This window comes from Bemisia tabaci, chromosome 1 (assembly GCF_918797505.1).
Source record: "Bemisia tabaci chromosome 1, PGI_BMITA_v3".
In the NCBI taxonomy this organism is placed as follows: domain Eukaryota; kingdom Metazoa; phylum Arthropoda; class Insecta; order Hemiptera; family Aleyrodidae; genus Bemisia; species Bemisia tabaci.
Window position 1 is genome coordinate 64,483,004 of NC_092793.1, and position 12,184 is coordinate 64,495,187.

The window sequence follows — 12,184 nt, forward strand, 5'->3', positions numbered from 1 at the left end:
TTTTCTGCATAATTTGAAGATTCAAAGTCTCATCGACTCAATGATTGTCTTTTCAGTGTGACTTATTTGAAGTTTTAGTCCGCTGAAGCAATTGGTGCAAGTTTAGGTTTATTAGAAAACTTAAAAGCTCTTACTTTTTTTTTGAGGTAGAAATGCTACAGATAGAAAGAATAAATCGATGATAACCTGAAAAAATATGTATCCCGGTTGCTATATCTCAGCACCTATTTTATTTTTTAAAAGAGACCCAACAACCATCATGACTTGAAATTTTCAGAGAATTTCCTTCACATACCTAGGAAAGAAAAATTATCGAAGTTTTCAAGATATGGCGTAAAGTAATTTTTCATATAGAAAATAATGTATAACAGGAAGTCTGCAATGCCGCAAACCAAGAAGCGTATTTCTCCAGTTACCATCGAAATAGCGCATTGCCAAATTCTCGGATTGGACAATTAACTGTTTAATGCACCTACAGGTACAAGGCGATCTAAGGTTAAACCAAGGCAGGCCAGACTGCAGGTGCGTTTTCTATGGCATGGGTCATATTCAGATCTTTTTTTCTACTAAATTTTTTCCTATAGTGATTTTAAAGCTAAACTGCAGTCCCCCCCCCCTTCAAAGCTCTGAGAAATAAATTGTATTCGCATTTTGGCAACAGTAATGCAGCGAATCTCATGAAAATTGGTATGTATTCATAACTAACTTACTAAATCAACCAAAGCTAAAATCATTTTTTAGTTGATTTTAGCTCTAGTTGATTTAATCAGTTTGCTGTTTTTTAGTTTCATTTTTATTGTGTAATGTATTCATAATTTGATTGGTATGCTCAATTCATCAGTACCATCAGAAAAATTAAAATCTCAGTCAAAAGTGGGGTCTCGGGGGGGGGGGGGGGTCTTCTTTGTCTCAGGCTTAAAAAGGACAATGCTTATATTTTTTTGGTGTAGAAAGGGAACGTTTTGTGGACCCCTAAAAACTCTCTTTTTAACAGGATTTCCATGTCTTTAGTGTCGCTAATGAATTCAGCGTTTCAAATTATGGGTGCATTCCTATTTTCATGAGATTCGATGCATTGTTGCCAAAATGCAGGAAAATTTATCTATTTTCCAGCACTAGGAGAAGGGGGGATGTAGCCCCTTAAAAATTACTGTGGAAAAAAATCTCCTACAAGAAAATCTTCAAATTTTAACCCAAAGAACACGCTCCTGCAGTCTCACGATTTTACCTTGGATCACCCTGTACTATTATTCGGCCAGAACTCACATTTGCTCATAAGGATGGCCCAAAACTCGCATGCTGACAAAAAATATTCAAAAGTTTAAGTGCCATTCAAATTTTCATCATCATTTTTTGGAACCGACTGCTTGAACTAAAAGTAGTTTGATTTTATCATATAGCCCTTGAGTTTTTTAATTACTTTAAGCACCTAGGTTTTGATGTCTATAGTAGATCTATTTAAATCATTTTGATTTTCCATAAAGAATTGGTTAAATTCCTCCATCCTGAATAAAATTTTGTATGTTGGTACTGTGTATTAATGTCTGACTGGTTTATTGAAAATATCCAAGAAGTTCTGCTGTGTTCACGATTCTCGATCCAACATCATCCATTTTGAATTTTTCAGTAAGCATGTTTTTTCTATTTTTGAAGTTTTTGATAAGGTTCCCGAATTTTTGGAGGGAAATTTAGTGTACAGTCCAAAGCAGGAAAGGACACCTTTCTTATCTCAACAATTATCGTCTCATCACTAGTACCCTGACATTGCCATCTAGAGCTGTTAAGTAGGTAAACTTCTTAAGAAAAAGTTGCATCAGATTTTTGACTTGCTTCTGTTTAGAAATGGCAGAAAGAAAAAAATGAAGAAGTAAAGAAACAAATGGCTGAAAATGCTCGTTTCAAAGCATACAGAAGGTATATGAAAAACCATGGTCCAGGAAGAATGGTGTTTGATGACTCATAATCCGTGCTCACTTTGGCTCATTTTATTTCAGGTAAAGTTACATATTTTATTTCTCGCTATTTTTATTTTCAGTACCTGCTCTCACATCATTCATGTTCAATTCAATTTATAGTATGTTTCAATGAGCTATAACAGCTACCTAACAAAATAATGACTACCTGAGCAGCAGAATGCAACTTGATTCAATTTCAAATCTAGAAATCATCAAAGTGGATCTACCAGTTTTTTCAATATTGTTGTACTATTGCCGCATGATGCAAACTACAATCGAGAGCATTATGCAATCATATTAGCTTGATTAACCTTTTAATGGACTCGTCGGAAACTTTGTCAAAACTCTGTTTTTAATACCATTTTAAGTTTTTACCTATGTCACAATGGCCATTTCAGGGTTATCACCTCATCTTCAGTTGATGAAGTAAAAACATAAATGGAAGTAAAACTTCAAGTTTAAGGTAAAGTAAATCAACGCACCCTGATTGATATCTCGATCTTAAGAGCCAATAGAGCTCTTACATGCCGCACCCATTTGCAATTTAATAATAAACGGCATAACGAGATATATATATATATCCAATGATTTGTTCTGACCGTCATTTATATGAAATGCAGTTTTTTACGAGGTATCGGTCACTAATATTTTTTTTGTATGGATTTTTCCATACTAGCGAGAACCTCATTTGAGGAGAGTTGGGTGTGGGTAAAGAAATCGGGCCTGTTGTCAGCGCCACTACCGGTTTCACGCTTGTTAGCAATCTTCAGGTGTGCATAGACAGCCAGTTCCGATTAGAAGCTCGAACACTCTGAGATGCCGTGCAAATCAGAATGTCTATGCACACCTAAAGATTGCTAACAAGCGTGAAACCGGTAGTGGTGCTGACAACAGGCCTGATTTCTTTACCCACATCCAACTCTCCTCAAATGAGGTTCTCGCTAGTATGGAAAAATCCATACAAAAAAAATATTAGTGACCGATACCTCGTAAAAAACTGCATTTCATATAAATGACGGTCAGAACAAATCATTTGATTTGTATAGGCACAGAGGCGTGAGTGCTGAGCAACCTGTCCGTAAATGGATTGCTCGAATTTCCTCTGTTGGAGGCCTTCGGGTTGGCTTATTAGTCGCGTTGCGGCTAGCCGCCAGAAGTAAAACTTTAGGAGTTGTTGGGTGGCTAACGGTAGAGGGCGTGAGCCGCGCTGCTAGTGTGGCTCCCGCCCCAATGCCCCGTCAAGGATCTCCCAATTATGGGATAAGTGGATGACTTCTAAATGTGAAGGACAGAACAGCAAATTTCAAAGTGTGATAGTAAAAAATCTTTGAAATAAATCTAACAGTTTTCTTAAATGTTCACAATTAATATTACTCCTCAATAAGAGCTGAAATCGAGGATGGTGACTATCTCCATTTGAAGAATCGATAAAACGACCCTACAAAATAAATGTACAATTCAAAGAGAGACTACTGAATAAGCGATATTTACATGCAATGGACCACTAGATGAGGTACGAATTTCAGCATTCTGATACATGTTTCTAAACCAAAATTTCACGTAAAACACGATGCACACAACAAAATTTACCGAAATTAACTCCTTACGAAGATATTTAATGATTCTTGATGCGTGAATTCAGACCACCCGCTCATGAAAACTGAATGCTCTACGTGATTCACATCGCACGCTAAACGTTATCACGAACATCTCTGCGATAAAAAAATCTGGCAACCTCAATCTTGACGCTTAGGCTCAGCTATAGCAAATTATTCATAGTTTGAAAAACACATGGTGGGAAATGAACATTGCTCGATTGAGAAGCTTGCTGAAGCCGTTGTAGTGCGCGATTTGACTCACGTAGAGCTTTGAGTTTCTTGTGAGCGGACAGTTCAAATTGCTCGTAACCAATGTGAAATAAAAATTTTAACATTTCCATTAGGAGTTGGTTTCAGTAATTTTCGTTGCGCGAATCATGTTTTAAGTGAAATTCTGGTTAACAAACATGTATCAGAATGCTTAAGTTCGTACCTTGTCTAGTGGTCCATTGAGTTACCTATTACTAAAAGAAAAAGAATGAAAAAATGAAAACATTGATGATTCATACCACCGGATGATGTTCCTCAGTATATTTTTTGAACAGTGGTGTCTTCAACTTTTGATTTTAGAGAAAATTGATTTTTTTTTTTTTTTTTTTTTTTTTTCTATCGTGATTCTCACGTGACCTGATTTGCATTATTCACATTTCGAATAAAAAGAGTCTTGGTTCTCGGGGGAATAAAAGGATTTTAAACGCGGATATTACTTACATGGAAATCGGTACCTTATTTTCGAAGATGTATATTAAAAGCATATTTTAAAATACGACGTAATGCTAAAAACAACTATGTTGCACGCAAACACCGTTCAGATAATGCCTTCCAGCATTATACCTACACCTCCGGTTAACACTACTGCCTTTTGAAGGCAGTCATCGTGGATTTGAGACGCCCTGTTTGACCATTCATTTTCCACTTAATTTTTTACTTCACATTTTACCAAAATTACACAGGGAATGATACTTCACTTCACTCATTGCGTCATTATTTAACTTGCATAAGTCCTCCCACCCTTCAAACTTATCAGTCTTTTTTGAGTTTTGGGCAGCCCGATTAACCAGGTGGTATTCATCACGTCATACTGGAAATCTACGACCAAAATTACGATGAAACAACTAAAGCATGTATCGGTTAGCGATGTTGCAGAATTCTTGGAATTTTCAAATATTGCAAACGAGATACCTGGTTTGGGAATTTTGCCGTCGATATTCTTTAAGGAAATAATACCCCACTTGACTTATCACGCGAAGAAGTGGCACTAGGACGAACTATCAGGGTAGAATGTGAGGGAATAAGGGACAAACATACCCTCCTGCCGTTCAAAGTTAGCCGCCATCCTGGATTTGATGCACCCCGTCTGACCAGGGGCTTTTTTTAACACTATATTTGAAATTTACGACTATAAAGACATAGGAAACGACACCTCATACCACACGAGATGCACATTTTAAATTGCCTTGATGCTTGATAATCTGGACACGGCCGCCTTTTTGAATTTTAGGCATTTTAAGGGGTGTTCCGCGGTGGAGCTGTGGAAAACATTTTGCACGTTTTGTGTTATTCAGGCCAACCCGATGATGGTATTCTTGTAGGAAAAGTCTATCACGCAATTTGTTCCGAGTTAGCCCTCTTTCTCCCGTATTTCTCCCGGACTGAACGAGAGTTTGTGTCAAATTTCCGGAAAAATACGGGTTTTCGAATTTTACACTAAAACGGTTGCACTTACAGAAAAAACGATAAGAAAGTGATTTGTTGGAAATTTAATTTCCAACAACTCTGATTCTATGCATTTTTTGTTGCCAAGTTATCGTCAAAAAAACCCGGATTTTCCGCTAATTTTGACGTCAACGTCAATCCGGGAGGCCTAAACGTTGACGAAAAAATTCAGGAAAATTCAGGCAGTACTTTTAGACCATTTCACAACTACTGTGCTATGTCCATTTTCAAAATAAAAAAAAAGCCCAAAAACGCTCCACCCTAGTGAGGGTGTGTGTGTGTGTAGGTGTGTGAGGGTGAGGGTGTGTGTGTGTGTGTGTGTGTGAGGGCGGGTGTGTGTGTGTGTACTTTATTTCCAGTCATTTCAACCTCTTCAGATTTTGGGGTATGTTCAATTTCTCACTCGGTTCGTTGTGCATTTCCCAGGGTCGGTCGTTATCAACGCACGGCTGCATGGAGCATGGATTGCGGTTGAGGCCACGCATCGGCAAAAATGAAGGTGATCTGCGGGAGGAATATTGTCAGGCACTATCTTGCTCCCTCATCGATTCAAGATTAAATGGGAGCTTAGAATGAACAACTTTGATCTCATTCAAAAATCCTGAAAAATTCGTCCGCACACAGTGGGTTTTTCCTTTTTTTTTTGTAAAAATGTAAGAATTAAAAATCTCTAGACAGGATCAAATTTTGCTATCCAGTTTTTTCCCACTACTCTCGATGTGTAAAAAATTTGACTTTTCCTCTCTCTTCTTCTGCCCCATGTAGCAAAATTTGAAACATGATTGCTAATATATTGATAATTTATTTACAATTTTATTTTGGATTTGAAGGAGCGCATATTGCATCTATGAAACTTGATTCGGAGAGAGTAAGGTACGCCAAGTAGATGCATAAATTACATTTTTCATTTACCCAAATGCATTTCAGCCCATAGGGCCATCTTCAGTGGTATACATAAGGATCACAGACGACAAGCAAGTACAAGTACATGCATAATCTAAGGACATGCTGATGAGAATTAAAAATTACGGGTACTAACTACATTATAGCATACAGGTGGCAATTAAATAAATAAATAAAGAATTTGCAGGTTAAGTGAAACTAAGAAACCCAACATTCAGCATAAATCACTAATGAAGCAACAAGCATCAATAATTGGAGTGGCGGCAAGATTCAAATCTACTTGGGCATTCAATAAGTTACTGTTGTTATAAACTGCTTTCCGGATTTCAAAGGATTCTAGGACTTTTAGTTTTTTCTTATTGCTAGATTTATGCAAAATATCCATGTTGCTTTCGATGTTGTGAATTTTATGCTTATTAGTAATTAAGTGTATGCTATAATGTAGTTAGTACCCGTAATTTTTAATTCTCATCAGCATGTCCTTAGATTATGCATGTACTTGTACTTGCTTGTAGTCTGTGATCCTTATGTATACCACTGAAGATGGCCCAATGGGCTGAAATGCATTTGGGTAAATAAAAAATGTAATTTATGCATCTACTTGGCGTACCTTACTCTCTCCGAATCAATTTTATTTCGATTTGATTTCCATCGATTGGTAATTTATTGCCAATAATCGACAAATCCGAGAATCAATAGTCGACCAATTATTTGAAAATTTTTTTGCCAATCGAATTGCATTAAAATTGGAATATGTTGGCAATGAGATGGCAATAAACCATTAATATCTCAATTTTTTTGCCCCCAGGATGATGTTGAAAACAATTTTTTCCTGGAAAACTTGCGCAGAATACTAAGAATGTACAATTAATACTTACATAGCCCAGGATGATGTTGAAAACAATTTTTTCCTGGAAAACTTGCGCAGAATACTAAGAATGTACAATTAATACTTACATAGCAGTACATACATTTAAAATAATCGTTTTCCCTGGTTTTTCTATTCTCCCCTAAGAAGTAGTGTTTAAAGTCTTTGATTAAGAAATTTTTATATTCAAATATTTTTACTTTCTCGCTCCCCTTATGGTCAGAGGAAGTAAATTGTCCTCCTTCAAGAAAAAAAAAAGAGAAAAACAGTTAAAATTTCATCATTTCTAGACGTTTTAAGATCCCTAGAGTCAAAATAATCATACTTGAAAAAATGTGTGTCCATCTGCCAGGCGTCACCCAAATCAGTGTACAGCCATATCTCAGAATCTATCTGTTCAATTTCATTCAAAATCTGTAGAGAAAACCATATCATGGTCTCCTTATGCGCATCAAACGATTTTGGGGTACGCCAAAATGGGGGGGGGGGAGGCTAGGGGCCAAAGTTGATTCTTAGCAAAATCACACGGAAAGCTCATTTTGAAGGACTGTAAATTTTGAAAAATGCCTTTAATTCTTTAAAAGTGAGCATTAAGCGCACCACCTGGGTCATTAATTTAAGTTCCTAAAAGATCTTTTGAGTACACTCAAAAGTCAAGGGATGCAAAGCACAAAAGAAGGGCACTTTGCTCCATGAGATCACGCACAGGGCCCGCTCACTTTGACCGACTGTAGATGCTGTGGAAAGCCTTTAATCATGTGAAAGCTGGCATCAAGCACTACCTGGGTCATTCATATAAGTTCTTATAAGATCTTTCAAAAATAGTGGCTTCCTAAAAATAGCGTCAGACCGAAAACAGTTCAACAAAGGACTACGTGCAAACGGGCCATTTGGGGCTCGGGGCGGATACCTTTGAGACTTGCCCTATTCATTAACCTAATAATGCCCCATCTTTTCCCAAAGTTTCAAGCCCCCCAAAAATTTTGGGGAGACGCGGCGGGGGGTCAAAGTTAAAAACCAGCAAAATTTTCGCGAATTTATTACTCGAAAACCAAGAAGTTTTGGAAAATGCGGTTTAAACGAGCGTATTCAGCGTGACGAGAGCTTTCAGAAAATGTATAACATCATAGGGTTTTGTCAACTTCAGCTCGAATTATCGCCTCCGAAGCGCCGGAACGCTCAAAAAGACCCCTTATTTTTTCACGTTTGGGCCGATTTAAAAAAAAGCAATTTTTTTATTTTCGTGAAAAACTGATATATTGTTACTGACTCTCTGTAGCCCCTCTAGCTCTTTACCGCATGCTGGGGAAATGTTTTGGTCGCGAGTTATGAGAGCGGAAAGGAGCGAAGGTCGGGAAAATCGGCTATTTTAAACTGCGCGCGGTGACGGATTAGGAGACATGTGGCAACAATGCGAGGTCGGCAGAGGAGTGTGATTCGCCCAACTGAGTGGGAGGGGACGTTTTCCCTCCGATCAACGCCGCGCGCGCAGTTTAAAATAGCCGATTTTCCCGACCTTCGCTCCTTTCCGCTCTCATAACTCGCGACCAAAATATTTCCCCAGCATGCGGTAAAGAGCTAGAGGGGCTACAGCGAGTCAGGAACAATATATCAGTTTTTCACGAAAATAAAAAAATGGCTTTTTTTTAAATCGGCCCAAACGTGAAAAAATAAGGGGTCTTTTTTGAGCGTTCCGGCGCTTCGGAGGCGATAATTCGAGCTGAAGTTGACAAAACCCTATGATGTTATACATTTTCTGAAAGCTCTCGTCGCGTTGAATACGCTCGTTTAAACCGCATTTTCCAAAACTTCTTGGTTTTCGAGTAATAAATTCGCGAAAATTTTGCTGGTTTTTAACTTTGACCCTCCGCCGCGTCTCCCCAAAATTTTTGGGGGGCTTGAAACTTTGGGAAAAGGTGAGGCATTGTTAGGTGGATGAATAGGGCAAGTCTCAAAAGTATCCGCCTCGAGCCCCAAATGGCCCGTTTTGCACGTAGTCCTTTGAATGGCAATGTACATGCAAAGTCAGAACAGCAATACTAGTAATTAAAAATTAAGACAAATTATTAAAAATAGTGCTAGAACAGCCGTTGTCTTCCCCTCAGAGGTTCCTCGCGTTTTTGCTTTGACAATAAAGTGGTATCATCAGATCGGAACAGTAAATCAATGAAGCTTGGAAAAATAGAAAAAAATAAGTAAAAGAAGAAAATAAAAAAAAATCACCGTCATGGCGCAGAAAAGGAACAACTTCTGCAATTTTATCGGCCATAGGTAAATGTTTTGACTTCCGCTAAATCAAAAGCAGATCCCGATAGGTATATCCATCATAAAAATGGTACACCCAATGCTAAGTGATTTATCATACCTTTCTCAAGTTCCCATGACGAATATTGCTATCGTACTGCGATTGCAGACACCAGCTTGTTTTAACTTTCTACCTGCCCTAGAACTGAGGTTACACTGGTTCCAAGATCAATAAACTCACAATAAGTGAAGTTTTCAGTTGCGATCGATAAAGAAAATTTGTGCTAATTAATTTTGATAAGCAAGCAACTTTGAAAAAATATTGAAAAAACTTAAGGAGCTCTTAAAAAATTAACAGGTACATCGTTCATTTTAGCAGCATCCAAGTAATTATATGAATATACAATTTGAAAAAAAAAATGAGAAAAATGAGTTTTGAGACGTGCCTAATTGAACGTACAAGGCTGACATATTTGTCCTAGAAAATTCAAACACGGCATAAGCGCCATCAATCGAGTCCGGGAAAAATCTAAAATCCATGAAAGAGGGAAGGTCAAAGTCAAACCTTATTGATATTTTTAACGTCGACACCAATACGGGGTCCTCAGTATTGACCTCCAAGCCCCCCTCGAGCTGATTTGAAACTGCATTCCACTGTTATTCAACCCAAGGAAGGGTTTTCGTTGAAAAGGGAGGACGTTTCGTTGGGAGGACTAGGGGGTGTCAATGGAGGTCCCCGTGTTGGTCTCGACTTTAAAAATATCGAAAATGTATAAAATGACCTTTCAAACCCTGCGTTTCAGAAAACGACAACAACCAGAAAAAGTTATGAAGCTTGCTTTTGACCAGACTAGACTGATGGATTATAAATTAACTAGGTAATCAAAAAGCTCTAAGGAAAATAGTAATGTCTACGTAATGATTACTTAATAATGCAGGTTACTTAACGTTTATATAACGATTAGGTACGGCCAAAAAGGACGAGGTTTTTGCTCGAGTGGTTGCTCAGCAAGAAAGGTATAACTTCTCTCATGATGCAAATATAATGCAAATGTTTACTTTTTAGCACGAAACTAATGTACATAGTTTTTCAATTTTATTGAATGATTGTAATTGAAATAAACAGTCATAACTTGTAATGAAAATTTTGTAACGTGCTTATTTGGTATAAACTTTGTATAATTTTGTATAAAATTTATAATTATATATCGTTTAAATGAAGTTATGCCTTTCTCATAAGCATAGAAGCTAAAGGGGGAGAGTAAACAGCAGCAGGGAGGGAGAAAGTAGATAGCAGCAGGGAGGGGGAGAGGAGATAGCAGCAGGGAGGGAGGAGAGTAGGTAGCAGTGGAGATGGAGGGGGTGGGAGAGGGGGAATACCATTCTCTGGTGAGGAAAAATTAGCAAATATCAAGGTGGATATACAGGGTGTCCCAAAAGTCCGTACCCCCCCCCCCCCCTCGTAACTTTTGAACAGTTAGAGATAGAAAAACGAAACTTTAAGAATGTTTCTACCTTAAAGGGGTCCATCTTCTAGGGGGCTCAAAATTGTTGTCCCCCCTCAGGGGGGGGGGGCGGGCGCGGGGGCCCCCAACTTTTTTTTCAAATGGCAACCCCTATCTTGTGATACCTCATTCGAAAGAGCATAAAAAACTAAGAATTTTGGCACAAACCGCAGATCAATATCTTAATTTTAGACCGAGTTATGATAGGTCAAAAGTCAAATTTGACCTATTTTCAAAAAATCATAACTCCAGTTCAAATTATCGTAAAGGAAAAAATAAAACGGGAAAATTTACCAAATTTTGTCCGCTTTTAAGTAAAAATTGCAGAAACCACTTCGATTTAATTTTAAGGGGGGGCTCGGACCCCCAAATACGTCAATTCAAAGGTCATTCAATTTTCCCGCGAAATAAGCTAATTTCCCCTAGATTTGCCTACACATTATCTCAGTAAGGTCAAAATCAGTTCAACATTACGTTGGCAAGTCCCCAAATTTCGGGAAATGAAAAAAAAAACGAAATTTAAACGGTCAAATTTAATCACCTTAAATTTCGTTTTTTTTAACTATCCCCGAAATTTGGGGACTTGCCAACGTAATGTTGAACTGATTTTGACCTTACTGAGATAATGTGTTGGCAAATATAGGGGAAATTGGCTTATTTCGCGGGAAAATTGAATGACCTTTGAATTAACGTATTTGGGGGTCCGAGCCCCCCCTTAAAATTAAATCGAAGTGGTTTCTGCAATTTTTACTTAAAAGCGCACACAATTTGGTAAATTTTCCCGTTTTATTTTTTCCTTTACGATAACTTGAACCGGAGTTATGATTTTTTGAAAATAGGTGAAATTTGACCTTTGACCTATCATGACTCGGTCAAAAATTAAGATATTGATCTGCGGTTTGCGCCAAAATTCTTAGTTTTTTATGCTCTTTCGAATGAGGTATCACAAGATAGGGGTTGCCATTTGAAAAAAAAGTTGGGGGCCCCTAGGGTGCGTCAAAAAAAAATGAAAGTCTGAAATGTTCCGCTCCCCAGGCGGCAATCGATGAAGTTTGGTAAATAAACATGTTTGCCAAAATTTGGGCCAATTTCAACCATTTTTAATGGTGCCAAAGGTCAATTTTGTGATGAAATTATGATATTTTGGTTTAGACCTCGATTTCGTACAAAAAACTCGATTTTACGCTGAAATCGTGCGTTTACGAGAAAAATGCCAAAGAACTCGACTTGTAGAGGATGAAATTTTACACTAGGGGAAGGTCATTGTAACCGATAAAAATGAAATTGAACTAGAAAAACTCAACTCGGTATTTATTTTTTTGGTCCTCAGAATTTCCGAGGTCCTACAAAGTAGAGGTTTAAAAGACTAATTTTTCACGAAAATAAGTCGAAAGA

General features: G+C 37.7%; 1 protein-coding gene across 4 annotated transcripts in view; it reads left to right on the forward strand.

Moving 5' to 3' along the window:
- The window catches only part of LOC109041797 (dnaJ homolog subfamily C member 25), a 58,342-nt gene extending 51,188 nt beyond the window's left edge, over positions 1-7,154 (forward strand). For 2 of the 4 annotated variants that reach the window (XM_072305415.1, XM_072305419.1), the window contains exons 7-8: positions 1,841-1,994; positions 5,696-5,954. In XM_072305415.1, coding sequence (XP_072161516.1) covers positions 1,841-1,963 — 123 coding nt within the window. In that variant the 3' untranslated portion in view covers positions 1,964-1,994; positions 5,696-5,954. Of the gene's footprint in view, positions 1-1,840; positions 1,995-5,695; positions 5,955-6,980 lie in introns of those variants that run through there. The other 2 variants (XR_011900671.1, XR_011900679.1) reach the window with 2 other exon arrangements.
- The last annotated feature ends 5,030 nt before the right edge of the window (positions 7,155-12,184 follow it).